Raw genomic sequence first — 27,999 nt, 5'->3', positions numbered from 1 at the left:
TAATTTAAATGAGATGAATGATCCTTGTAGTTGGCAGCCAAAACCATGCGACACTTTTCACCGCTTTAAATACAGAAAACCGCTACTATTTCTTTCTTCATTTTCAACAACGCCTCTTTCTTCTCTCTATAACTATAATCATCAACTGGTACTTCACTATTTTCTATCTCTCCTTACGTTTGATGCAAAGAATTCTGTTTCTTGGTCCTGTTTTCAGTTGATTTATTGATAAAAATTTGATCAATTTGTAGACGGTGGGTGTGGATCTTTTTTAACAAGGCTACTTCTTCTTAGTTGATCAGAAAATTGAGTGATTAATATAATTCTTGAAGCGTAGATTATTGTGTCTTTTTTCTTTTTAATATATATATATAGTACATGCTCTTACTTGCAAATATATGGAAAGTTTTGATTAGTATTGTTACAAGTTTAATTTGATCAAGATCTGTACTTCAATTTGTGATACCAACTTGACGCTGGGTGTTTAGGTTTATCTTTATGAATCAAAGTTACTACTTTAATTTCTTCATCCTGGAGAAGGGTAGTTCTTAGTTGATCTTCATATTCAAGATTGGGCTTGAGGCTTAGCTATTGAGTTGATTAAATATAATTCTTACTATTGTGTGTCTTCTTTTTTATACATACTATATGCGTGGCCTGTAAAATCTAATCATTATTAATTTCATCTTTTCTCACTAATTTTATCTTTTGATAGGTTTTAAAAGATGGCAGATGCAGAAGATATTCAACCCCTTGTCTGTGATAATGGAACTGGAATGGTCAAGGTTAGTTTGTGATTAAGCTCTGAAGCTATCAGAATTCAGAACAAGTATTTTGGTTGTATTGACCGTAAATTAGCATAATAATATCTTATATTTCAAACGGATCTTTTGGTCTCCATTGGTTTGATTATCAGAACAAGTCTTTTGGTTGTATTGCGTAAATTAGCATAATAATATCTTATATTTCAAACGGATCTTTTGGTCCCCATTGGTTTGAGCTGCTAAAGCTATGCACCCTTGTAATTCAAATTTAAATTATGGTTCAGATGGTTGGGAGTATTTGTACTACTTCCTTTAATTAATGGCTCTTTTGACATATTTTCACGCAGGCTGGATTTGCTGGTGATGATGCACCAAGGGCTGTTTTTCCTAGTATTGTTGGTCGACCTAGACACACCGGTGTTATGGTAGGGATGGGTCAAAAGGATGCGTATGTTGGTGATGAAGCTCAGTCAAAAAGGGGTATTCTCACCTTAAAGTATCCCATTGAGCATGGAATAGTAAGCAACTGGGATGATATGGAGAAGATTTGGCATCATACCTTTTACAATGAATTGCGTGTTTCTCCTGATGAGCACCCTGTGCTACTTACAGAAGCACCCTTGAACCCCAAGGCCAATAGAGAGAAAATGACACAGATAATGTTTGAGACATTCAATGTCCCAGCCATGTATGTTGCTATTCAGGCGGTTTTGTCTCTATACGCCAGTGGCCGTACAACAGGTGCAACATGAGTCTTACCCTTCTTTTACAACCAAAGTTCTGATTAGTAGATTGATAATTTAACAGTCAGCATCAATTGCACTATTGTTTAAATAACTTTTTAAATGATTCAGACATGGAGAGAAGTCTGGTGATCTTGACTTCATTCGAGCTTTTTAGTTCTTATGGATGGTTCTGATGTAGTTCAATATGTGTTTCCTCTTTGAGGAGATACTGCCTGTGATTGTTGCCATATAATGGTTTTCTTTGAATCTTCAAGTTATCCCTTTCTAAATATGCTGTTGGCTATCTCAACAGGTATTGTCCTGGATTCTGGTGATGGTGTCAGTCATACAGTGCCAATTTATGAAGGTTATGCCCTTCCTCACGCAATTCTTCGATTGGATCTAGCCGGGCGTGATCTTACTGATTGTCTGATGAAAATCCTGACTGAAAGAGGTTATTCATTCACCACTACTGCTGAACGGGAAATTGTGCGCGACATGAAAGAGAAACTAGCATATGTTGCACTTGACTATGAGCAAGAATTGGAGACCGCCAGGAGTAGCTCAGCTGTTGAAAAAAGCTATGAGTTACCAGATGGTCAGGTGATTACCATTGGAGCAGAGAGGTTCAGATGCCCGGAAGTCTTATTTCAGCCGTCACTTGTGGGAATGGAAGCTGCTGGAATCCATGAAACAACTTACAATTCCATCATGAAGTGCGATGTAGATATCAGAAAGGATCTTTATGGCAACATTGTTCTCAGTGGTGGAACAACAATGTTTCCTGGTATTGCTGATCGTATGAGCAAGGAAATTACCGCTCTTGCTCCCAGCAGTATGAAAATCAAGGTAGTGGCGCCTCCTGAACGGAAGTACAGTGTCTGGATTGGAGGGTCTATCTTAGCTTCTCTCAGCACCTTCCAACAGGTAATACATAACATAACAACCTATACCACAGACGTTTCCTCAAAACTCTTGCCTTGTAGAGTTGTATGTATTTTAGCTGGGATTGTTGCTGATTTTGTTTCTTTGAACTAATGCAGATGTGGATTACAAAGGGTGAATATGATGAATCTGGCCCTTCCATTGTCCACCGCAAATGCTTCTAAGCTGATCGATGAACGGAATTCAATCTTCTCATGATCTGCTTCAACAGTTCGGTCGTAGTTCTCAGCAGGAGTTTGTTAAAGTTGGAATGTTTTTGAGTTTCATAAAGACGAAGGTTTATACTGTGCGATAATAGGGTGTAAGCTTTTAGATTGTACCCAATCTTTTCTTAATGTCATTTGAGTGTTACTGTTTTAGGTGTTTAGAGGTGATTTCTTTCCTCCTTGCTTTTAATTTCATTGTTCTTCTGTATTTTTGGATTGTTTTTCTGTGTATACCGACTAATATAATGTCAGTTCATGGTTTAAAAATCTTTTGTATATGGTGTCTCTGCATCATCTCATGCTTTACTACTGAGAGGTAGTAGCAGCGGAATCAGAACTTTTACTAAGCGGATTCAAGAGAATTTTCCCTTGCACCTCCTGTCATTTGGTTGGCCACGCAACGAAATGATATATAATCCCAGCATTAAGTTTAATATAAAATAAGATAACGTTTAGTTTGTACATAAGGCAAACTTTTTTACATTAATTGTATCACGAAATATAATAACTTGAAAAATATTAAAACAAAAATGCTCTCGTGTACGAAGACTCGAACATGACATCTGTGGAAAAGGGAAAAAAAGGGACTAATCAAATTCCCAGAAGGGGCATAGGTTAATGAGATGCGCTATATTTTTGGGTGTTCACTTCCACCCCAAAGATTGAAGCGTTAATGGAGGATATGTGTTCTACTTGGTTAATATAATGTCCTTTTTTACTTTATTTGGAGAAATATGAAAAACCAAGTTTTTTTTTGTGTTCTCTCAATGCAAAAGGTTCAATTTTTAATTCAAAATCATGATACAGAGTTGTGGGGCTGCCCTTTTGTTGGGTTATCCTTTTCATGTTATTGAATCAAGAAACCTCCTTCGGGTGCTAATCTTTAAGGTTTGCAGGTTTTGGTTTCAGCTTACTGCTATGGAAAATGGTCATTCCAAGATGCTGAAAGGCGGCTTATTATAAAGGATTGTCCTTTGCCCTTTAGACATATTTCCACTAGTATATCAACTTACGGTTTGGCACCGCAGAAAATATGCAAGTGATGATGAGAAATCTACTAGTTCGGAGAAAATTATTAGGCATAATGTATGTGGAGAGATGAGCAGGAGTTGGTACATTATCTATGTTGTTGTATTTTGAAGAATCCATACTCATTCTTACAGTTTTGACATTTGTATGCAGAAGCAAATTAAATTTTCCCTGTGACATGGGATGACAGCAGATAAGATGGAAGAGAAGATGGTGAAACTTCTAGTTTCTACGGTTTCGTACAATGGAGAGTATGTTGCTTAGGGCTTGAGCTGTATTATATTGGAAATAAGCAAGTCTCTTAATTAACTCAAACAATAGAACTAGGAGACTGTTTCAAAGGCCATGTCTTAGATAGGTTGTAAAAGATGTGAAACACTTGGTGTCTAACTGATATGCTTGGGATAAATCTATACAAATATTTTGAGCTCAAAATAGTTGTTTCTCCAGGAATTATTTAGATTGTACCTGTACCATGTATTGACTCTTGGCTGATTGCTGCAGTTGGTTTGTGGCGATGTATTTGACCTTCCTGTAGTCCTCATGACCTCGAAAGTTGCTAGGCTGGACAGTTAAAAGCAATGGACCAGATAAAGTCATCACAAGATAAAGATTCTAATATGACATTGTGCTTCTAAAAGAGGAAGGAACAAGCGGAAGCACGTGAATTTATGACCCTCCCTGCCTTAAACTAGAGAAAACGAGCCCATTATCCTGTGGAGATAATGTGACCTAAAGGTAAACCAGATTGAGTATTTGCATCTCTGAAGGCTGAGATATGAAAGTGGTGCATGAGGCTTGAACCATATTTTCTGACATTAGAAACAGTTAACAAGAACTCCATGCTCATTCAAGGGAACTGTAAGTGAGCTGTCCTTTTTCATTCAGATGCCATATGCATGCTTCCTTCTTCATTATCTTTCTCCCTTTGCTTTGGATATTGACGGAAGTAGATTATTTATCAAAAGAAGAAGTGAACTAACTCACTATTCTGGTCTTATCAGATGCACGCTAGAGTTGTTGTATCAAGAAATGTGGTACCAAATGGCTTAAATTTCTTTTGTGACCATCTGAGGTAGAGCTTCAACAGCATGTGCTTTTCATTGGTATGAATGAATTTAAGTGCCTAATGCTTTCATGCATGATATAGGATCATAAAACAAAGCACTCATTTTCTTGTTTATTTATCTAATTATCTAATTAATTTCCAGTTACTTCTGTTATTGGTTTGTTAAGATCATAATTGAGAAGCTGTAAAATTTACAAGACAAAAATTTTGGTAGCTGTAAAATTTACAAGACAAAAATTTTGGTAGCTGTAAATTTTAAATGTACTCCGGTGTTTTTGGTTCCGATAGTTGAATTAATATCCATCATCTTCGCTACTATGACCTAAACTCATTACCTGTGCGTCTCTTATTCTTCCTCCCCTCTATTGATTTCTTTTCTTTTAAATGCTGATTAGTTTCTCTGTTATCTTTCCTTTTTTGCGAACCGGAATATTTCCTGTTCATTCACCATAGGACATCATATACACTATCCAATGAATCATTAGAGGCACTATGTAGCTCCTTTCTATGTTAGAGGTTTGGTACATGTCCCCCCAAATTTTGTGTACCATTTTGTGGATGAATAGACATGGTAGGGGTCAAGCCTAACCCCTACACACCTAGGCTCACAACCTTTAGTGATGGCTTAATTTAAGAAGAGGCACTCCAAGAAATGAAACAGAGGAGACATAAATGGTTAAGCAGGGTAAGAAGCTAAGTTAAATAGTTATAGGGATCATGAACTTCTTGAGGGAAGATTACTCAGTTACTGAACCACATCAGTCCCTGTGGTGCATCCTGTTGATAACATTATATTTTTTGTATAATGACTTAAGTTCCTGGTTGGGATGTCAGCACTTGGATGATGATTGTAGCCAGCAAGGCAACAGAAAAAAAATTGTTTTTGGGATTGAAGTTGCTGAGAGTTTAACCTCTCTCACAGAGAGAGAGAGAGAGAGATTTGATGATCGAAATCTTTTCCTCACCTCTACACCTCATATCTCTGACAAAGTTGTTTATCCATTATATCTTTATCTACTAGTTTTGTCTTAATCATGTTCAGATACATTTGGGGGATAAAATGGGAGAAGCAAAAGGAAATATGAACAGCTATTAAAAACAACAGCTTATATATGCTTATGTTACCTGTTAAAAAAAAAAAAGCTTATATATGCATTGAGATCCAGTAGGCACTACTTGTCATCTCTACTATATTTATCAAAGGGTGCATTTAAGATTGATATTCTATGTTCCAAATTTAGCATTTGCCTTAGGGTAAAATTGAAGTTGAGAACAATTTTATCCACTTGGTTGTGAGTTGATATAAATGTATTGCCTGAAGTCATTCTCCAAACAATGTGATACAACCCACCCTACGGGGTGGCGGAATGGTTTGGGCTTGGGACTTCCATGTTGGAGGTCTCAAGTTCGAAATCCCTTGCTAGCGAAAGCAAAGGATTTGCCTTGTGGGTCGAGCTCGTCGCACCGGGCTTTCCTAGTGCGGGTTACCTCTCCTATGTGGTTTGCTAGCTATTGCATAGGAGCAAGGGTTTTACCCTGTGCACACCCAAAGGTAGCGGCTGCAAGTTTCCCTTGTCATAAAAAAAGAACAATGTGATACAATCCAAGGAGAACCACACCCCAAAAACTAGCTATTAAGGTGGGAGAGCCCAAGATCGTATAAACCCCACATCAGCTCCCCATTTAACCGTGTGAGACTTTTTTTGCAATAGGACGACAACATAATGTTGTGGGTGTCCGAAGTAGTTTTTAATTTTTTTGGTAGGAAAAGCACTTTAGGGAGAGGCTCGTGGGTTGGGGCGAGAATCCCCAGAATGTATGTGGCATTTACTTTTCCAAGATTGCTATGCTGCGTATTTGCCACTCTCATTTATTGGATTAAGTGAGCTGATGTGTGAAGGCATTGTCACTTAACCACCTGTTGCTACCATCGTCCAGTTGTCATCAGCAACGGCCCTCGTATTACAAACCTCACTTCTATATTAAGTTCTCTTCTTCCTAGGCGATGAAAACAAGGTGTTACACGGAGCGCTCAGTAGTCCCTTGTGCCTCCTCCTTAGAAGTAATCAAAATCTTATATTTAAAGGCTTGAAAGATTACTTTATATTACTTAGTAAATTCATTTTCTTCTTTTTTTGCATTGTATCTGCATTGGTATGATGTGTTTGAATCAATTCTTTCCCTTTCTTGTTAGTTCTTCATAACTAGGAATTTTTCTTGTAGTTCTATTGTTTCCATCGAAATAACATGAGTTCTTTTTGTAAGTTAACTCTAGGATTAAAGTGTTACGTACTTTGTATTCTATGTCTCCTAGCCTTACTACCCCCCCTTTCTAGTTGCAGATCTAGTAAATCGAGAATCCACATTTTCTATATCTTTTGTTATGCATAAACTTAATTCTGAGAACTTGTATACCCTTCCTTCGATGAATGAGCAAAATCATGTGTTTTTTTTACTTGCTTTATTAATGGATATATCTGTTTCTCCTTCCTTATCAGTAGTAGCAGCATTATTCTTGTAACCCCTTTTCCTTCGGTTCATGTTACTACTTGTTGTTTCTAGTGTTTCAGTTATCGCGTTATTTGGCTGTTGATACTGCTCCTTTTCTCTGAATGCTATGTAATGCTTTCCTTCTTATTTACTATAAAATCTTTGATTCCTTATTTTTTCTTGTCTACTGGATTTTGATATAACCTTATTTGAGCCGAGGGTCTTTTGAAAACAACCTATCTACCTCCATGAGGTAAGGGTAAGGTCGGGTACACTCTACCCTCCCCAAATCCCACCTGTGGGATTATGCTGGTCTTTTGTTGTTCTTCTTTATTAATGGAGAGTGATGATTCATATAGCCAACCCCAACTTACTTGGGATTGAGGTGTAGTTGTTGTTTACTTTAGTATGTTTTTGCTGTGTTAATGTGAAACATAGATTCATCGTCTTGATTTTTGTAACTCCAGGATTAAGTGGACCGTGGGATTTGTTCAGATCAATGCAAGTTAATCACCATCTAGCTGGTTACCCTAACCAGGGTCCAGTGGTTCTTATGCAGCATGCTCCACAAGTGAGGTCCTCTGGTGTAAGCAACATGGAAGACACCCCCCAAGAAATGCAGTTGCTTGATGCTGTCAGACTCAATAGAGTTGAGATGCCTGAATCTTATCATGAGGGTTTGAATGATGCAAGAGAAGTCTCTGGACATACTGAAGGGAAGCAGCCAGTGTATCAGCGTATGAAATGGTCAGATGACATGGTTAAGCTTTTGATTACTGCTCTTTCTTACATCGGAGAAGATGCTTTGAGCAATGGAGTTCTTGTCAAGAAGGGAAAATGGAGGGCCATTTCCTGTGTTATGTCTGAAAGAGGTTATTGTGTATCACCTCAGCAATGTGAGGATAAGTTTAATGATCTCAACAAAAAATTCAGGAGACTGAATGATGTACTTGGGAGAGGTACTGCATGTAATGTTGTGGAGAACCCTGTGCTTCTGGAAATGATGGACCTACCTAATGATTTGAAAGAGGAAATGAACAAGATTTTAGGTAGCAGACAATTGTTCTATGAAGAAATGTGCTCATACAACAATCAGAATAGATTGTTCCTTCCCCATGATCCGGTGGTTCAGCAATCTGTGTTTTGGGCTGTGAGAGGTAAGTATAAATATGAAACTGGAAGCATGTCGCAGGATTTGCCTTTGAAGAGGAATATAGGAGGAGAAGAAAGTCTGGACCATAACACTACAGCAGATCCAAATTTGGTGCAGCATATGCCTGCAAAAAGGAAAGCACGAGGCGAAGAAAGAAATTTGCATATGGCCCGTTTATCCCTGAACGGTACCGCTACATTAGATCCAGATCCAAATATGCTTTATCCTAATAGCAATGGGATTCAACTCTCTTTGAACAACAAGGAGAAAAAAATACAGGATGAGCATGTTCTCCTTCGCTTACAGAAAATGGAAGAACAAAAGCTACTGATTCAGGGCAAATTACTGGAATTGGAGAAGCAGAGAGTCAACTTGGAGATTTCCTGCAGTGAAGAAGACATGGGTTTACAAAAGATGCAGCTGGATAATAAGGTTATCAAGCTTGAGAATCAGCAACTGATGCTTGAACTCAAATGTGGTGGAAAGCAGCGTTTAGTCTGAATCATGTACCAGTGTTGCAGTTTATGTGGTCTGTACTTTTCTGTCTTGAAGCACCTTCTTTTAAACTTTCAATGTGTATTTTCTCTTCTTGTTCATGTTTACTATCTTTCAGTGTAGTATGTGGAAACTTTTATGTTCGGCCTTATAACTCTACCTTTACTCTATTAGCACTAATTTGGGCTACTTCATTTATGATGGTTTTGATACTACATGCTGCTTGACTGGAACTTTGTATTACATTTCAGAAAATTACTGGTGGTGTTGTAGCTAGAGCTGGCAGAACTTCTGTCTGACCTTGTCCATGTTAAATCATTCTTTCCTTTTGCTGTCTAGAAATTGAGAAGGCCCTATAGCTACACTTTTTTTGTATGGCTACTGGTTAAGATTTGTGAGATATTTTACAGGAGGTCATAGATTTGTGTTGTGGAAACTGCCTCTTGGAGAAATGCAAGGTAACTCTGCGTACGTACAATAGAGCCTTGTGATCTGGCAAGCTTAGTGTACCGGGCTGCCCTTTTTCATGCCTTCTAACCTTTGAGACTCTGTAACCAACTTTCGATGTAGCTTCCTTAGGAAAATGTAGAACAAAAACTTGTTTGACTAGAAAAAGTTGAATTAGAGTCCATGTTGATTTCTCTTCAGCAGCAGCTGGTTGTTTAGCATCAGTTTCATCTGATACCTTTGCTGCTTCTGGTTTTTCGTCTGTGGTTACCGAGTTATTCTCAGCTTTAGCTAATGATTCCTTTAATTTGTTGCTTCACTTTGTGCCACTCATAGTAGTATTGCTACAGAGTCAGAATTTGAACTTTATGAGTTTGAAATTACATGATAGAGATATCAGATGTTAGATCTCGAGTTTAATTTTTGTGCGTAGTAAGTGAATTTATCAACACAATGGACTAAAGCTACTGGGTTCAACCGAACCTAAAGGTACCTGTATTGCTACATTCTGTAATAATCTTCTGTGTATATATATATGCCTCAGTGAGCATTGATGCTATATCTCCAGCCAGCTTCATATCTTCCACCTTCTTTTCTCCGTCTTCTCCGTTAATCTGCTTGTCAACTGCCGTCACCTCCGAGGGGCGGCCGTGTTAGTCTCCTCATCTTTTGATGAATATTTTTTGCTTCAAATATGAATATTACACACATATATGGGGAAAGTGAAATATATATCACAGGTAATTCCAATTTTCTGTCTCAGTCGAAGAGAGTTTTAAGGAAAGTAAATGTGCTATTTATGGAATGTTACTAGTTACCTCTGTTTGGATGAATGAACCACAAAAGGGTTAATTTTTTTTTGTTGGTAGAATAACAAAAGAGAATTATACCCTTTGGGTGCCCTAGTGGTTTGAGCTTGGGACTTTCATGTTGGAGGTTTCAAGTTCGAAACCCCTTGCCAGCGAAAGCAATGGGTTAGCCTTTTAGGGCAAGCCTGGGGCTGGTTGTCTCTCCTATGTGATTTGCAAGTTATTGCATAGGAGCAGGGTTTTACATGTATTCCTTTAGCCTAATTTAAGCTACATTTATACCTTTAGCCTCCAAACATATTGTATACGTCCTCAATTGCCCTAATGTAAATTATATTTACATCTTTAACCTCCAAACATATTTCTAAAATCCTCACAGATTTAATTTATCGTTTTTTTTTCTAAATCAATGAACACATATGCAAGTTTCTCTTCCTCTCTCTTTATATCGCTCTATGTAATCAAACATCTCGAAATGAATCAAAATTAATTAATTATCATTTCATATCATAAATGACAGATAATATTATGGTAAGTCGTTATAATTAAACAAAATTTGAGGAATAAAACTTTTTTACTAACCTAGTCTCTCCCGCTTTTACCTCTCTAATTTACGTCATGCATGATTTCATTTATGTAACAAAAACAGAAAAGTAACACTATAAATATATGCAGTTGTGCATATATAACTTTTTATTTTATCCATACATGTGTATTCTTTTTTTCTTTTTTCCCTCTTTCTCGTGATTTTCTTTAACAAATTTTCACCAATCCCCCAAAGCCAAAACTCTCTTCTAAACATTTTTTTTTTTGCTTAATTTTTAGTAAAATCTTTTGATTTTTCATCTTGTAGCTTAATCTATCTGCATGCAAAACAAGAACGTAAAAAGAAGAAGAGGGTTATAAACTTAAACCCTCTTTTTTTACGTTCTTGTATTGTTGATCATTTTGTGTGTCCCTCTTCAAAGAAACCCTTTTTTTTTGGGGTAATTTTTGGGTTGTTGAAAGAGAGAACACAGCAGAGAAGATTAATGGAAAATTTATGCAATGTTTTGCATGGAATGAGGCCACTTTTGCTTATGATTATGGGGCAAATGATACTTACTGGAATGAATATTGTGTTCAAACTTGCAACAAGTGATGGCATGAATTCTAGTGTTTTGATCTTTTATCGCTCTCTGTTCGCCTCTGTTTTCATGATCCCTTTAGCATTCTTCATTGAAAGGTTCAATCTTTGATTCAAGAACCTGTATTTATTGTATGAAATGAAAATCTATGGAAGTTTCATTCTAATTTTTGTTGTTTCAGGGGAAAAAGAGTCAAGCTAACAAAGATGGTTGTATTCCAAGGTTTTCTGTGTGGTCTTCTTGGGTAAAGCTCTTCTATCTTTTTTTTTTCTTCTTTTTCTAAACTCTTGAGGGTTTATCGGAAATCGCCTCTCTCAAGGTAGTGGTAAAGTTTGTGTAGACCCCACTTAGTGAGATTTCACAGGGTATGTTATTGTTGTGTATTGGTTACTAATTCTTTAAGTTGATGCACCTACTTGTTTAGTTCAGTTCAAGAATGAAACAGTGTTTGGTCATAAGGTTTCTTGATCATTTTTATATGTGTTTTGTTTGTCTCATTTTGACTTGACACGAAGTTTAAAGACATACAATGTATCGGATGTTCTTTAATCTTGTGGTAGTGGTGTAAGGCACACGTAGAAAGTTGAAATTAAAGAGTTTGCCTAACGAGAAACAGAAATCCTAATTGAAAATGGCTAAAAACGAATTGAAACGGATGGAGTGAAAGATTTTTGTAGGGAATTGATAAGAAATTATAGCGAATGGGTTCTTTTTGTTGCAGGGGATCAATAGGCCAAAACATGTACCTGCAAAGCTTGGTGTACACCTCAGCAACTTTTGTCTCAGCCATGTTCAATCTTATCCCTGCCATGACCTTTATCGTTGCCATCATATTGAGGTACTTTTTGCGAGGATCGTTGAGTTTACTAGTTTCATTAAATTTCAAACAAATGAGGCAGTATTATTGTGCATTGATCAGGTTAGAGAGGTTGGGTTGGCATTCAGCAGCAGGTAAAGCAAAGGTATTTGGGACAATCATTTGCATCAGCGGAGCGATGCTCCTATCACTCTACAAAGGGCCAGAGATAAATATGGGGAGCACACACATAAACTTGTTGCATTCCACAAAACATAAGGTGGAAAATAAACCTTTAATAGGTGCTATTCTTGCCATAGCTGGTTGTACTTGCTATGCACTATTGTTGATTGTTCAGGTGAGTTATAAGTGATGCTTTGGGAGTATCTCATTTCGTGTTTAATATGTAGTTTTAAAAAGCATTTTGTAACTTATCAAAGTTAGGGATGTTGATTTAGCATTAGGGATAAGTTGTGTGCTGGTGCAACAGTATATATATATATATATAGGAGGAGGAGGGAGGGATGTTGTAATTCAGCAAAATATCAGAAATTGTGAATGTATTGTCTATTTTTACCAATCTATGTGTTTGTTTATGTACAGGCTAAAGCGGCTAAACGATATCCATGTCCTTACTCATTCACCGCTCTACTGAATGTAATGGCAGCAGTTCAATGTTTTGTTGTTGCAGTACTTGTGGAAAGAGATTGGAATCAATGGAAATTAGGGTGGAACATCAGACTTGCTGCTGCAGCATATACGGTAATGAGAAATAATAGATCATCATTTCTTAATTGAAGTGTAAAGGATGATCATCGATCGATCTCATATAGTGTTGAAGTTGTGTTTCAGGGGGTTTTTTGTTCTGGAGTACTGTTTACCATCCTTGCATGGGTTGTCCGGATGAAAGGCCCCGTATATGCATCCATTTTTAACCCTTTGATGCTTGTGATGGTGGCAATTGCTGGATACTTGTTCTTGGGAGAAAAGTTGGTCCTCGGAACGTATGTCATTTCTCCCTTTCAGTCAGCCAAAAAACACAAAAAAAGTGAAAATGTAATAGACTAGTTTTAACATGTTTGTGTTTACTGCAGCATCATGGGATCAGTCATCATAGTGTGTGGACTATACATTGTCTTGTGGGGAAAAGATAAAGAAATCAAGAAAATGAGCCAGTTGGTTCCGGATGAAGAAGGAATAACTGACATTAAATCTTCGTCGCGTAAAGGGAGTAGCCATGGTGGTAGCAGCAAAAGGGAGGGAAAAGAAGAAGAACAACAACAAGAAGAACAAGAAGAGAATAAGAGGGATTCACAAGTTGGTTCTGAAATATTAGGAGGCATATATATTTATCACTAGAAGATGAATGTATCATCAAAGAGTGATGAAACAAGAAATACCATTTTTTTCTCGCCCTTTATGATGGTCGATAGAGTTACAAAATGTGCAACATTAGAACAGGTAACTGAAGTTCTGTGTCGATTATATGACAAGCTAAGAACTAATTGCACTAAGATGAAAATGAATATAATAATTTCTATTGTCACGTTACTATTTGTTTAATTTTACACAAATTTAAGGTACACATCTAAAACTAGAGGTACATAGTTAAGTTAACGAATATGTATATGAATTTATGTCTTATGCCTTTTACTTACTATCTTAATCTAGATTATTCCCACGAGAGTTTACAAACAAATACAGAGCCGCGTATTCTTCTCTTTGATTTTATGAGACCCTTTTTTTTCAATCAAAAATGAAGGGAATTTTGAAGTGATGAATGAAGAATAATTTTATAGCATTTTCAATATTTTAATGATATTTTAAACTCTTTGCTGAACTTATTTTTTTTAATCTTCTCTCTCGTTTTAATCAAATTGATCAACATAAATGGACATTTTAGTGCGTTCGTCCATTTTAGTTTTATTGGTACAATTTTGACTGCTTTTTCACGAAAATAAAGAGTTCTGCAAAGAAGTAAAGAAAAGAAGTTGATAAACAAACTGAAATTAATGTAAGTCATGCTAAGTAGCCATTCGTATGAGATCACGATTGTGGAATAATACTCTTTTATCATTTTATTATTTGCACTATATGATGTACACAAAATCAAACAATTAACATATAACTATTTATTCTCTTAAATCTATACAAGAACAACAACAACTATGGCCTTTCCATTTCCACACAAATTAAAAATCATACTCTTCATGACTTGTGAATTTTACCTCTAAGTTTAACACCAAGAACTTTCTCCATTTTCCCCAACACTAGTTGATTAGGCACTGCCTTACCATTCTCATACTCGGCAACCACCTGCGTCCTTTCATTAATCTTCTTCGCTAGATCAGCTTGGCTCATCTTCTTCTCAATCCGCGCTTTCTGGATTGCTTGCCTTACATCCACCGGCAATTTCTCAAGTGCCGCTGGTTCCGCCGCCTCATCGAGCTTTCTAACATTAACTGCCAACGTCGCCGCCTTCTTATTCAAACCAGCGTCGAATTTCTTCACCGTTTGAACTTGTGCTCCAGCTCGCAATGCCTGATTCACAATTTTTGGATCCTTCAGGTCTTGTGCCTTCATCTTTGGCTTCTGCAGCACGATTGGATCCCAATCTTGTTTCAATCCGCCTGTTGGTCGCATCGGCATCTTCGATCAATCAAAATATCTAAGTCGATTGATTAATATGATTTTTGTTAGTTGGATGAACTTTTGATTGAGGGCAAACATGGCAGAGGAGGCTCTTATATATAGCGGAGAGAATCTAGAAAGTTCTGGTAAAATGTGGAGACCAAAGGGTGTATGGAAGGTTCTGGAGTTAGCTTGAACTTGTTCTCCAAGAATAATATACTAATTTTCGTATATCTTGAAGTCCACACAAAGTAATTTCGAACTACTAGAATTTTCATAAAAGACTTATTTATGTGATTTATTAAAAAAGTTTGGCATGTTATGTCATAATTGTTCAAGAAGAGGCTTATTTATGTCGTTAATTTTTAATAGTAGTTTTTTTGCAAAATACTTTCCACAGTTTTATGAACTAGGGTAATTGATTAGTAGGAAAAGGGTCTAAAATATCCTTAAAGTATTGAAAATGATATAAAATTATCCTCCATTCACTTATTGGCTCCAAAATGCCCTTCTCATTCACCTATTGGCTCCAAAATGCCCTTTTCATCTCCCTATTGGCTCCATAATACCTTGTCATCTACCTTTGGTTTAAAATTGACCACTTATTTAATTGTTTTAAAATTAAATTCTTTAAATATTTTTTAAAATACTTGGCGTTTAACTATTGGTTATAATTTAATTCATTAATATAATTTATAAATCAACCCACTATCCACTCATTACTAACTAAACGTCACCCAATTAATAATCCAATTATAATATCAAAATCGCCATAAACACTACTAAAACACGATGAAATTATAGATTCTTGAAAATGACATCCAAAATTATTTGAATCCAAATCGAAACCCCAATTAAATTTAGGTTGAGCCGCTTATTTAGGACGACACTTTCAATAGGATTATCTTTTAAGATTGAATTAGAAATTTATGATTAAAGGTAAATAAGTAATACATTCCGAATTGATTCATGCACCTTTTTTAAATATAATTTTATAAATATTTATGATTTGTTTTAAAACCTTTAATATATTATTTTGAAAAAAAATTACCTATGAAGTAACATCACATAATTGAGACGTAAGGATAGTTAAGATGAACATAGTCAGACTTTTAAGTTTATCGATAATTTTTATTTAGAAATTTGATTGTATGATAGTTTACTTCGATATTTTCATCTCAAATATTTTAAAAAAATTCTCAATTGGTAATAACTTTTCTATTGTTGCATTAATAATGTGACTGATTTATTAAATTGGAGGAGTTTAATTAGTAATGGGTGGGTAGTTGATTGATTTATAAATTATACTAATAAGTTAAATTATAACAAATAGTTTAGCGCCACATATTTAAAAAAAATTAAATCGTTTAAATTTAAAACCATTAAATAAGTGGTCAATTTTAAACCAAAAGGTGGATGACAAGAGTATTTTGGAGCCAATAGGTGGATGAGAAGGGTATTTTGGAGCCAATAGGTGGATGGAGGGTAATTTTGTACCATTTTCAATACTTTGAGGGTATTTTAGGCCCTTTTCCGTTCATTAGTTAATTGAATCCTTTTAACAAAAAAACATTAATTTGGCAATCATTAATTTAAAGAATAATTGTATAACAAATTAATAATATAAAATAAATATAATAGCTATCGTTTGATTTATTTGTGTTTCATAGCAAATTATTTGTCAGTTGTCTTTCTCCCTCATATTCTCACTCGCCACTCTCCTTCTCTCGTACGCTCCAGTTGCTCTCCTCTCTCGCTTTATACAATAGAGCGAAAGTTGTATAAAACGAGAGAAAATTGTATATACACATACATATACATATATTTTCGTTCTATACACTTATAATTATACAATGCAAAAATTTCCCTGCATTTTCTATTGTCTTGCTCTCTTTCTCGTTTTATATATACACAAATTATACAATTGATTTGTATAAATTTTTGCATTTGTAAAAGGATACTTTTGTACAATGTTCATTTAGACATTTACAATTGCACAAACTTACACACATACATAAATTGAAATCTGTTTGTATAATGTATATATACAGAATCATACATCCAAACTAAGGACGAATCTTTACTATATAAATATACAAACAACTATTTTCTCTTTTCTCGTTACGTTATATAATTTCTTCTGCACGGTATAAATATACTAATTATACGATTTATCAAACAACGATTCATCCGTAGTTTACAAACAGATGTTTTCTCTTTTCTCTTTACATTATACAATTTCTTCTGCACTGCATAAATTATACAATTCACCAAACAACGATTCGTCCGTAGCAAATTACAATTTTGCTACGAAATGCAATTTGGAAAAGCTTACCATCACATAAAATTAAGAATTTTATATTTGCTATATGTGAAAGTTATTCTTAATTTATTTAGACATTACTCATTACAATATTGTGATATATATCAGGAAGCTTCAGTTCAATTTATTTGCGTTACCATATTTGCCTATAGAAAAAAAGGTGATTAGGGAGACATGTTAAATCTTACAATTGCAAATCATATGATAATAAATTAGATAGATAAAAACTTAATTATTCTAAAAAACATAATATTATTAAAGTTTGATCGAACGACTTACATATTAAAAGCTAATAAAAAGAAAACATTTAAATTATTGAGAGGGAAATCTCCCCATAAATTGAATTCTTTATAAAACTACATTGTGACTATTATTGTATTGGATATTCTAACTTATATGGCTTCAAGCTTTTCATAACAAAATATGGAAGAAAATGATATTTTCCTTTGACTTTTCTTTAAAGAGAAAAAATAAACAGAAAGGAAAAATTGTAACAAAGACAAAACATATTAGAGCAAATACAAGATGAACTTTTCATAACAAAATATGGAAAAAAGGGGAAACATAAAATTGGAGCAAAAGAAAAAACATATTAGAGTAAATAAAAGTTGTTATTAGATAGACGGGAAGATTTAGGAACCATACAATATCACTTTAGATTTGTCGTAATCAGACAACACAATATCTACCTTGGCAGAAATAAAATTATAGCGGCAGAAACTTTTCCTTAAGTGGCAATAAAAAGTACAACTGGAACACCATAATTGAATTGGTTCGTCCGTCAAGTTTTTCATCTTGATGATGCGTTTTTCTTCAATCCATGTATTCGTTTTGGGAATAGTTAATTACCTTGAAATTAAATTCCTAGTTTGAGCATGTATCTTGAAATTAAATTCTTGTGTAATATATGGGAGAGAAGCAAGATACATGCTCAAACTAGGAGTTTTTTGTGGTTTAGGAAGTTGAACAATTCGACCAGTTTTAGGATTCCTTATGCGATACAATCTCGAATTATTAATATTGAATATTGCTTCGCTCCAAAAGTAATCCGTAGACCTCAAATTCACCATCTTCACACCAAATCACAAAAGAGGATTTTTCACAACCAACGAAAGTTATAAAGTATTGATCAACAATTATGGAATTCCAATCTCAGATTTTTTCTATTATTTCCTCAGAAACATCAACATTGTTATTACATGATCTCTTCTTCATTTAAAATAATAAAAAAGGACGAAAAAGAACAAGGTGAGAAGCTTTCACTTGTAATTTCATCAAAGAAATTATCAGTAAAATATTTCTTTATTTAATCAGATTAGCACACTACAAAAAAAAAAAAAAAACTGTTAGATTTCGGGGGTTTCACTGTGGAGGTCCAATTTTATATCAAATTGGGGTAGTCCCATAAATTTTATGCAAATTCTAAGAATTCTTTATTTATATCCACTCCACTTAAAACTTAAATTTGACAAGAGTTTAAAATATTTTTAAAATATTAAAAATGTAATAATATTACCCTTCATTCATTCATTTATTTATTGGCTTAAAAATATTTTTTCATCCATCTATTAGTTTTAAAATATTTTTATTATTGATCTTTGCGTTCAAAATTGACTACTTCATTGATTATTTTAAAATTAAACTCTTTAAATATTTTTTAAAATACATGACGTTCAACTATTAATTATAATTTAATTTATTAATATAATTTATAAATCAATTTATTATTTATTTATTACTTTTGAAATCACAATAAATGAATTTTAGAATTTTTAATATTTTAATAATATTTTAGGCTTTTTTCGAACTTATTTTTTTTAGTCTTCTCTCTCGTTCACCATGGCAATTTTCATCCCGTCATTCTCCGATCCCGACTTCACCGTCCTCATTGTTTGCCTACAAAACCTCCAATATCAAGCTTTTCCAGTAGCACGAAACACGAGATAAAATCTCAGTTCTTGCTGCCAAGTGTTACTGGCAGATGCTCTTGAAACGTCGGCAGATATGAATATTATATGCTTGAGGAGGTTGTTTTCATGGTTCTCAAAACTTCCGCGCTGTGAGAGTTTCAAATATGCGATGCTACCTACTTTTTTTTTTTGGTAATTATGATTTTGTGATATGAATTTGAGGATTCTGTATACTCTGATTTTAGGGCAAACAAAATAGTGAGTATTCTCAGCAATTTCGATAATATTCAACTGTTTTTATGCTTACATTGTTTGTTGAGTTAGAGATGGAAATACACCAGTTATATCTAAGTGATTATGGGAAGGAAAAGGACAGTTAACACAAGCCTACAAAAATGACTAATATGCCTGAAATTTGACTCTCAGACAGGACAAATGTACTTGTTTATTTGTGATTGTGTTCTCTCTTTCTGGCAGATATCATTAGTATGATAAATGTGGCTTCAACAATTTTCCTTGTTTTCTGAGACTACTTTGTTCTTTTCTTATGTAGTTGGCTTTCATTTGGGATAATGAAGCTTCAATGACAAGTATACCATTTCTACTAGCTCTATTATTAGCCTATTACTACAATCTAGCTAGCTTGTAAGTGGGTTGGAGTATGAGAATATGATATGTATCAAGACTAAACTTCACTTCCTGTTGTAAATAATATTTACTTTGTATTGTTTTCCAACCTCTATTGACCTTTTGCATATATATACATATTGTATTTGGATATATATTATTCCGGCTAGTGCCTGATGATACCTTTTAAGGGTGTCTTCCGAACAATCCATGGCAAACTTTTAGTAGTTAGTTTCAGGACGATTTGCGTTTTTTACCACTTTTGAGGACTAGTGGAATATGCTTCTTTCTCATCTCTGTTCTGCAGCAATATGCATACCACGTGGTTCCTTACAGCTATGTCGAAGCAAATTTAAACTGAAAAAGGATGCGCTAAGACATTGGTGTGAATAGAATAGACAATTTTCCTGTGATCTTGCATTTACCACCAGTAACAGTGTGTAATACAAGTTTCTGGACCTGTTGATACGGATTAGATAGGTCTTAAGATAACTAATTTTTAGCAAACAAGATTGAAATTTCTATCATTTTCTCTTACAACCAATTTTTACTCTTTTGTGGTTGGACTTATTGTACTTCTTTTTCTTTTATATTATCAGCCATTTAGTCAATCGTTTGGGCAGTATCTAGTCCATTTTCTCATATGTTTGGATATGAAAATTCTTTGATGGGATAGTTATTTTGATATTCCCTTTAAATTGGTTAAATTAGTGTTCAATTTGATTGAAACGATGAAATTGTTTTTAAAAAGAAAAGGCATCTTCTACGAAATGGGTAAATAAATACGTTGCTGATGAAAATCGTTTCTTCTACTTTTGCAGCATTAATGCTATAAATATCCACCGACACTCTTCTCTATCTTTTATAATTAATTCACACCCACTTTAAAATAAAATTAAAAAGGCATCTAACTATACAGAGGAAAAATGATGGAGAAGATGAAAATGAATGCAGTGGCAACCATGGCTATTGTGCTGATGATCCTTCTATCTTCCAACACCGACACTGTCGGCGTCGCTGCTCAAGACGTCGATTGCTATGACTCTTGTAACACCGCCTGTGTTGGTCACTCATGTATTATATCTTCATTTCTCCCTTTTATTATTTTTTTGAATTAATTTATAGTTATTTTAACTATACGATCAATCAATCAAATCGTTATGTTAATTATTGGTTAAAGCAGAATTATTCATATCTCAAAACTAGTATAATTTTTTTTATAGTATATTGTTTTTAATAGTAAAAACTTATATATATTTTTTCAGAATAGATTATTTAGAAAGTCACTTAATTTTAAGTTATTTACTTAGAAAGTCACTTAAGTTTGTTTTTTAACTCAAAAGTCACTCAACTATTGATATTTCACTTAAAAAGTGATCGAACTATTTATATTTCACTTTAAAAATTACTTAATCAATTTAAATAACTTTTTCATTTAAATTTATAAAAATACAAAAAAATAGTTAAATTCTTTTAAAAAAATAAATAAGATGCTTATTTAATTATTTTTTTTTACTACCTTTTCATTAAAAAAAAAATAGTAGATAGATTATTTCTTTAAAAATAGTTTAAGATAAAATTTAATGAAAAATTTATTTAAATGGATTGAGTGACTTTATAAGTGAAATATAAATAATTGAGTGACTTTTTAAGTTAAATATTATTAGTTTAATGATTTTTGAGTTATAAAATAAAGTTGAATGACTCTCTAAGTAACCAATTTAAAATTGAGTAATTTTTTAAATAAATAACTCAAAATTGAGTGACCACGTGAGATATCAATTTTTTTTTCTTTTACAGGGAGAGAGTACCAACGTTGTGACGAAAAGTGTCAGATTAGGTGCGGACCGGGTAATTCCTTTTTTTTTTTTTTTCCTTTTCCATTTTTCAGCAATTATTTTTGCGACATTATGGAAGTTAAGATCGTCTTAATTTTAATTTTTTTTAATCATGCAGCTTAAATTCAAAATTTAACTATTGATTTTTCATTTTGCAGATGGCAAAATTGATACAAACCTGGGTTAAAAGTGCTGAAAATTATTGAGGCTATTATATATTGTAGCGGAAATCCACAATAATAATTGTTATCTTTGATAATAATTTCCTCATAGTTGGGAAAATAAACGTAACCTTTAATTACTATTATGGTTTCTTCTACTTCTTTTTTCTTCAACTGTAATGGATGCATTTTATAATAATGAAACTATAGCAAAATTATATTTGTCAATTTATAGATCAAAGTATATATAGAGACGTTTTAGAATTTTTGATACCCTACATGGGAATTGTGACCAACCAAATCTTAAATCTTATCTTAATCATTCACGAATTATTGAGAGAATTTACTTTTCATTTTCTGTCCATACACGTTTACATATTTAACTTAATTTTAATAATTATATTTAAAAATTATAGACTTGTACCAAAGCCAAGATAAAATCAGAGAACTTCGAATGAGAAAAGGCCTAAATACAGCTAATCCAAGTTTTTGATTATGAAAGATCCAATCATTGTCCATATACTCTTTCCAACTTTAATCATTATATTTCTCAAACTTATCTTTTTTTTATTTTTATAAAGAAAATCTTATTTATAATGCTAACTTTTCTATAATATGTTAATTTTCTGAGTTTAATTTCTATGCATTGTCAGTGTATATTTTTTTCTACACTAACACATATTTTTAAGGCAAGTCTTTTTTTATTATTATTATTTTTATTTTATAAAATTTAAGTATCAAATATAGTAATGTATGGTAATTAGGAATCTATTTTTATTTTAGCTATTAATGTAGGATTCCTTTTCCTTACAAAATAAAATTAGCATGTTTGTTTTATCAGTGTACTTTTACAGAATTTCCTTTAACATTACTGTTGCTTCTCTTGTTCAATAGCATTGAAGCAAATTACGAGCATCCGCCATTGAAACAGTTTAAAGAGAAACTATTATAAACAGAATTTATGGTAACTATTTATTCGTTATGTACATCTATTTCAAATTTACAAAATACATGTAATCATATCCATTGCAATTAATTTTCAACATTCACACTCTATAACATTTAGTTTGTCTCTTCACCAATTATCAAAATTCCTCTGTTTTGTTTGTTAATGGAGTTTGATGGGTTCTTGCCCCTTTTTGGGAATTGTTCTCCTCTTGAGTAATTTAATATCCATAAACTATATGTTGTGGGATAAAGTAGGACTTCCTACGGAAGACATCACATGAAGTGTCTTGCACTATATTCACGGAGAGATATAGAAGATGTTGCCATGGAGAAGCAAAAAGCTCAATTTCTTTATTAATCTCTGGTCGTTCTTTTGAATTTGTGTTATATATACGAAATAATGTAATACAACTTCATATGTGAATTATATTTGGACTTTAAGTCTAAACTAGCAACAAGAACTATGGCGTCAAGCTATACGCATCTTCATTCACCATATTGCTCCATTTAAGACATTTCTAGCGCTTCTTTTAAACTCTTGAAAGTTATGTAATATTATTGTAACCTGTTTCGTAGACACAGAACTGATATTGAAAATTCAGTTAATTTTATGAATTATTTGTAGTTTGTCGCATGAAGGGAGAAAATTTGTGAATGTCATTTATTTATTTGAAAAAAAGAACTATATTGTTTAGGTTATTTTTAGCAAAATATTATAGAAGTTTTTAATAGATGTATATCAAGTAGTTCTTCCGGTTGTTTTGCAACTAATACAATTTTATATTCATTACAAATATTGTGTATATTGTCAGTTATAACTATGACAACCATTAAGATATACAAAATTAATTATTGTGAACCTTATCACAAAATATTCTAAAGCGTTAAACATAAATGGGTGGTCTAAAATATTTTGCACTTTTTGTAGTAAAAGAAATAGAAACTGAAGTACTGTTTTCACCTATCTGTGCAACGCTTCAATAAATATCAAAGTGAAAAAAAATATTACTTATAAAAATTTTATAATTGGAAATGAAAAAAAAATCATAATATCATCTATTTGATAAATAAAAACAGAGGATCGCGTAAATAAACACATAAATCAATGATTAAAAGCTCAAAAACTTGAGTTAAAATGATAATTGTGCCAGGAGTATACAAAAATTATACTTTAGAAGTTAAAATTATTTTCTACGATAAGAAAAATTAACAACAAAATTCTAGATACTTGTCTTTCCATTAATTTTGAAGCTCTATATGTTTAGCTTAATGTTCATTGTAAAAGTACATCCAGTAAAATACAAAGTTGATAATTTTATTTAGTAAGGAAAGAAAATCTTAAACACGTGGGTAAAATAAAGATAGAATTCTAATTGCCTTATATTATTATATTTGATATTTATATTTCATAAAATAGAAATATTAATAATAAAAAAGAAACTTGTCTTAAAAGTATGTGTTAGTGTAAAACCAATATACACCGACAGTGCATCTAAGTTAAACTCTAATTCCTCTGTTTCATAAAAAAATAAATCTCCTTTTCTTTTTAGTATTTTTTAAAAAGAATGATATTTTTCTTTTTTTGGAAATAACTTTTCACGTGGCATGTTTAAGGCCACAAGATCAAAGAACAATTTTGTATATTTTACTTAACTTTAATTTAGGACCACAAAATTTAAATTTTTTTTTATACTTTTAAACTACGTTAAAAGTCAAGCTAGGTTATTTTTTGTGAAACAGAGAAAGTAACGTATTTGTAATATGTTGTTGTTAGTGCCCTTAATTATCAAGTAAAAAGCATATAAAAACAAAAGAGGGTTTGAATTTTTGGTACTCACTCTGTTAAAAAAAAAAGTCTCTATTTCCTTTTTAGTTTGTTTCATAAATAATGAATTTCTTTTCTTTTTTTGACAACACTTAAACTTTTAACTTTACACATTACATGTTTAATACCACAAGATTAAAGAACATTTTGATACATTTGACATAACTTTAATTTAGAACCACAAGATTAAAAAATCTTTTTTTTCTTAAATTCCGTTTCAAGTCAAACTAGATCATTTTTTAAAAAAAAAAATTAGTCGTATCCGATATATCGCCAGCTGTACCAATAGAGAAGCTTTATAAATACATCTACCGACAGTCCTCTCTTCCAAACATAGAAGAAAAAAATGGAGAAGAAGAAAATGAATTCAGTGGCAGCTATGGCTATGGTGTTTTTGATCCTTTTATCGGCCAACATCGACACAGTCGGCGTCGCTGCTCAAGGCGTCAATTGCTATGATAACTGCAACACCGGATGCGCCGGTCTCCCATGTATGTCTATTAATAATAGCGGAATCAGAAATTTTACTTTGCTAAATATTCAATAGACTAATAATTACTTATAGGATTTAATTTTACAATGAAGCTAAGGAAGTTCAATGGTACCTATCAAAAAGCTTCTTTAATTAAAACAAAAAGGAGATCTGTGTTTATAATAACATAAATAATTTGTTAATTTTTTAGCCAAGCAATATATCAAATGTGATAAGAAGTGCCACAAAAGATGTGGAGATGGTACCTACTAATTCTCTCTCTTTTTAATTTTCCCAATTTATAATTTGAAATTTAACTTTATTCTTCATTTTTTAGATGACAAAATTGATGGAAACGTTGGTTGAAAGTGATGAAATTTACTAGCAAGCTATTACTATATGGAGTTCTACAAATTTACTTCTCTCTTCGATAATAAACTTTACTTGTACTATGACTTTTTACTATAAGATGCATTGTATGATGATGAAACTATGTACTACTATTTGATATTATAATTCGCAATTCAATAAGCAAAACTAGTCGAGTCAAAATTAAATTTGCCAACGCTATAAATGAAGAATTCAAATACGTCTTTACTTGTTCATTATATTTTAATAATATTTGTTCAATTTATAAAACTAATGAATATGTTATTATTTTTTGTTAATTACTCTTGTTACTTATAAATCTTATTTTTTTTCCAATTTTTAGATGATTTATATTTAATAGGGGTGACTTAATAAAATTATTTCTATTATTTACTGCTTATTTATTAATCACTTATGTCAAGTTAATAATGAACAACTATAGTTAGACAAATAAAGAACCAAGAAACTAGACATGAATTTTCTTTATGTTTTTTAAAAGAAAATTTTTATTTTCGTCTTAATTTCTTTATCTTATTTTTCTTTTTAGTTGATCTTTAAAAATTCTGATAACTCTTTAATTAAGTTTTCAATTTCCCTTTGATATATTCGGACTCATTTAATTTGTTTCTATTAAGATTAAGATGTCTGAATCTGAATATACATCTGAATATTGAAATTTGCATTAAGATATGAGTGTTTTGATCTGAATACACATCTGAATATTAAGATGTGACCTCTACATCTGAATACTAAATAATGAATGTTGTTTTCAATATCTGAATGTGAAAGTGAAATTGAACATTATATTAATAAAATATTATAAAAAATTTCATTTCAACAAAAAAATATCACTTTTGATTTAAAAAATAAGTTCTAAAGTCTTAATAATCATGATTTGAAGTACTAATTTTCATTCAAAAACATTGATCAACAACAACACATTAAAAATCTTATTGCAACAAGTGTTCTTGACACAAACCAATACAGAAAAAATATTAATATGAAAAAACAAATACTTGAAAGGATTTACGAAAACTTATATGATCCCGCTTATGGGGTCAAATCAATACGTTATAAGAAGAAAGATTGGAATATCAATCTCATCGAGATCATCGATCTCATACCAAATCCCATCAATCGAATCACTTTTTCGAGAAATACGAGACATCTAAGTCATACAAGTAAAGAGATCTATTCATTGATAAGAAAAAGAAAAAACGTGAACGGGGATTGGATTGATGAGAAAATAGAATCATGGGTCGCGAACAGTGATTCGATTGATGATGAAGAAAGAGAATTCTTGGTTCAGTTCTCCACCTCAACGACAGAAAATAGGATTGATGTTTGATTGAGAAAAGAGAGAAAGAAACTTTTTAGTTATGAGATAAAAAGTCACGTCCAAATCACAGAAATTATGATTTATTATTTGATAACTTATCAAATGAATTTAAATATTTTTAAGAGTCTCTTACATATTTGATTCGTTCAGACCTCTTCAGACCGATTAAGTGTAAAGGCCTTGTTATCATTTGTGAAATCACAAGACTAAATAAATTATTATTAGTATTAAAATTCGAAAATCAAACAAATCAATTAAAAGAGAAGTAAAAGTTTGGTATTCCAAATTAGACTTATCTGATTGAAAATTGATGAATATTCCTCCGCCACATGTCCCCTGTACGGCACTAATACTAGTGTTACAACGAGCAAACATAAATATATATATATATAACCCTATGAAACCTATATATATATATATATATAAATCTACCGAAGATTCTCTCGTAAGGAAAAAAATAATTAAAATGGAGAAGAAGAAAATGGCAGCTATAGCTATGGTGTTCATCATCCTTTTATCGGCCAATATCGACACGATCAGTGTTGCTGCTCAAGGTCTCAGTTGCTATGACAACTGCAACACCGGCTGTGCCGGTCTCCCATGTATGTCTATTATATACTCATTTTTATTTTCATCGAAACTTAGGTATATTAAATTTTAATATAAACGATGGAAATTTGAAAATTTACTCAAAAAGCAGTAATATTTGACTTTTGTGTCAAATTTCTGTTATCTAAAAAAGCTTATACAGCAAGAATTTGTTAGTTTTTTTTAGCGGAGGAGTACCTGATTTGTGATAACAAGTGCCACGAAAGGTGTGGAGATGGTAATTCTCTTTTTCTGTTTTTCCTTTTCACTTTTTGTTCACTATTTTAGCTACAATTCAAAATTTAAGTTTAGTCTCTTCATTTCTTGCAGAAAGCAAAATTTATGGAAACTTAGTTGAAAGTGATTAAATGTACTGATTTGGCAAGCTATCGAGGCTTTATTGTAGGGAGTTCTACAAATAATAATTTCTTCTTAGTTGGGGAAAATAAAAGTTACTTGTACGTGTATGTTTAATTATTACTATGAACTTTTTTTTTTACTTTACTGTAATAGGAAATGCATTTTGTATGATAAAAGAAAACTATGTACTGTATATGAAACTATAATTGTCAGTTCAATTTGTTAGTTGTAGACTCTAGTGAAGTGAAACAACGCTTTATATTAACTCAAATCGTGCTTTCTAAGTTATCAATGGCAATGGGGATGAGGAGCGGGCAGAATTTTGCCTTATATGGGGCGGGCGGGTTGGATTTATGTGGGTGCGGTCCGGGGTTTGGGGCGGATGATGTGCGAAGCGGTTTGAAACTTCTTTTCCATTAGGTTGATAGTTCGAATTATGTTGAAGAATAAGTGACAATATTATTGATTTTCATGTGTAATAAGTGACAATATTATTGATTTTCACGTGTAAAGCGCAAAAAGAAAAAGAGAGAAAACGCTATTACTCCTCTAG

General features: G+C 32.6%; 5 protein-coding genes across 13 annotated transcripts; 4 read left to right on the top strand and 1 right to left on the bottom strand.

The window, feature by feature from the left end:
* On the top strand, positions 1–2,916 carry LOC107007802 (actin-101). 3 transcript variants are annotated; one of them, XM_015206593.2, is made up of 5 exons: positions 1–148; positions 716–785; positions 1,112–1,505; positions 1,803–2,416; positions 2,533–2,916. In XM_015206593.2, exons 2-5 carry the CDS (start codon positions 726–728, stop codon positions 2,596–2,598), a joined length of 1,134 nt encoding a protein of 377 aa, XP_015062079.1. In that variant the 5' UTR covers positions 1–148; positions 716–725; the 3' UTR covers positions 2,599–2,916. The 3 variants fall into 3 exon arrangements, with proteins under 3 accessions (XP_015062079.1, XP_027774139.1, XP_015062080.1); XM_027918338.1 differs by having other exon boundaries at positions 104–333; XM_015206594.2 differs by having other exon boundaries at positions 108–254.
* Positions 2,917–3,056: 140 nt separating this feature from the next.
* On the top strand, positions 3,057–9,091 carry LOC107007801. 3 transcript variants are annotated; one of them, XM_015206589.2, is made up of 6 exons: positions 3,057–3,416; positions 3,537–3,726; positions 3,823–3,920; positions 4,174–4,530; positions 4,674–4,775; positions 7,696–9,091. In XM_015206589.2, the coding sequence occupies exon 6, from the start codon at positions 7,728–7,730 to the stop codon at positions 8,880–8,882; it is 1,155 nt and encodes a 384-aa protein (XP_015062075.1). In that variant the 5' UTR covers positions 3,057–3,416; positions 3,537–3,726; positions 3,823–3,920; positions 4,174–4,530; positions 4,674–4,775; positions 7,696–7,727; the 3' UTR covers positions 8,883–9,091. The 3 variants fall into 3 exon arrangements, with proteins under 3 accessions (XP_015062075.1, XP_027774129.1, XP_015062077.1); XM_027918328.1 differs by having other exon boundaries at positions 3,057–3,726; positions 3,823–3,882; XM_015206591.2 differs by having other exon boundaries at positions 3,057–3,726; positions 4,674–4,744.
* Positions 9,092–11,163: 2,072 nt separating this feature from the next.
* Positions 11,164–13,606, top strand: LOC107014652 (WAT1-related protein At1g68170-like). Its single transcript, XM_015214660.2, has 7 exons — positions 11,164–11,357; positions 11,441–11,503; positions 11,981–12,097; positions 12,179–12,413; positions 12,659–12,817; positions 12,908–13,059; positions 13,150–13,606. The coding sequence occupies exons 1-7, from the start codon at positions 11,164–11,166 to the stop codon at positions 13,412–13,414; spliced, it is 1,185 nt and encodes a 394-aa protein (XP_015070146.1). The 3' UTR covers positions 13,415–13,606.
* A 504-nt stretch (positions 13,607–14,110) lies between these two features.
* LOC107027342 (multiprotein-bridging factor 1c) lies at positions 14,111–14,863 on the bottom strand. Its single transcript, XM_015228523.2, has one exon. The coding sequence runs from the start codon at positions 14,702–14,704 to the stop codon at positions 14,264–14,266; it is 441 nt and encodes a 146-aa protein (XP_015084009.1). The 5' UTR covers positions 14,705–14,863; the 3' UTR covers positions 14,111–14,263.
* Positions 14,864–24,607: 9,744 nt separating this feature from the next.
* Positions 24,608–27,646, top strand: LOC107027143. Of its 5 annotated transcripts, none has more exons than XM_027918313.1 (4): positions 24,625–24,809; positions 25,002–25,052; positions 27,274–27,324; positions 27,399–27,590. In XM_027918313.1, the coding sequence occupies exons 1-4, from the start codon at positions 24,665–24,667 to the stop codon at positions 27,452–27,454; spliced, it is 303 nt and encodes a 100-aa protein (XP_027774114.1). In that variant the 5' UTR covers positions 24,625–24,664; the 3' UTR covers positions 27,455–27,590. The 5 variants fall into 5 exon arrangements, with proteins under 5 accessions (XP_015083809.1, XP_027774119.1, XP_027774122.1 ...); XM_027918315.1 differs by having other exon boundaries at positions 24,626–24,809; positions 27,417–27,590; XM_015228323.1 differs by lacking the exons at positions 27,274–27,324; positions 27,399–27,590 and adding an exon at positions 25,128–25,379 and having other exon boundaries at positions 24,608–24,809.
* Positions 27,647–27,999: the final 353 nt, after the last annotated feature.

The sequence above is a fragment of the Solanum pennellii genome, chromosome 1 (assembly GCF_001406875.1).
Source record: "Solanum pennellii chromosome 1, SPENNV200".
NCBI lineage: Eukaryota > Viridiplantae > Streptophyta > Magnoliopsida > Solanales > Solanaceae > Solanum > Solanum pennellii.
The sequence above is the reverse complement of the archived record's forward strand: the minus strand, read 5'-3'. Positions and strand labels throughout refer to the sequence as shown.

What these genes read in the sequence shown, in the direction of transcription:
- LOC107027143 (XM_027918313.1), top strand. Translation starts at nt 24,665, where the DNA reads ATGGAGAAGAAGAAAATGAATTCAGTGGCAGCTATGGCTATGGTGTTT. An exon ending in CGGATGCGCCGGTCTCCCAT is followed by an intron (nt 24,810 to 25,001) that starts GTATGTCTATTA and finishes TTAATTTTTTAG; the next exon opens with CCAAGCAATATATCAAATGT. An exon ending in CCACGAAAGGTGTGGAGATG is followed by an intron (nt 27,325 to 27,398) that starts GTAATTCTCTTT and finishes ATTTAAGTTTAG; the next exon opens with TCTCTTCATTTCTTGCAGAA.
- LOC107007801 (XM_015206589.2), top strand. Translation starts at nt 7,728, where the DNA reads ATGCAAGTTAATCACCATCTAGCTGGTTACCCTAACCAGGGTCCAGTG.
- LOC107007802 (XM_015206593.2), top strand. Translation starts at nt 726, where the DNA reads ATGGCAGATGCAGAAGATATTCAACCCCTTGTCTGTGATAATGGAACT. An exon ending in CGCCAGTGGCCGTACAACAG is followed by an intron (nt 1,506 to 1,802) that starts GTGCAACATGAG and finishes CTATCTCAACAG; the next exon opens with GTATTGTCCTGGATTCTGGT. An exon ending in CTCTCAGCACCTTCCAACAG is followed by an intron (nt 2,417 to 2,532) that starts GTAATACATAAC and finishes GAACTAATGCAG; the next exon opens with ATGTGGATTACAAAGGGTGA.
- LOC107014652 (XM_015214660.2), top strand. Translation starts at nt 11,164, where the DNA reads ATGGAAAATTTATGCAATGTTTTGCATGGAATGAGGCCACTTTTGCTT. An exon ending in TTTCTGTGTGGTCTTCTTGG is followed by an intron (nt 11,504 to 11,980) that starts GTAAAGCTCTTC and finishes TTTTTGTTGCAG; the next exon opens with GGGATCAATAGGCCAAAACA. An exon ending in GAAAAGTTGGTCCTCGGAAC is followed by an intron (nt 13,060 to 13,149) that starts GTATGTCATTTC and finishes TGTTTACTGCAG; the next exon opens with CATCATGGGATCAGTCATCA.
- LOC107027342 (XM_015228523.2), bottom strand. Translation starts at nt 14,704, where the DNA reads ATGCCGATGCGACCAACAGGCGGATTGAAACAAGATTGGGATCCAATC.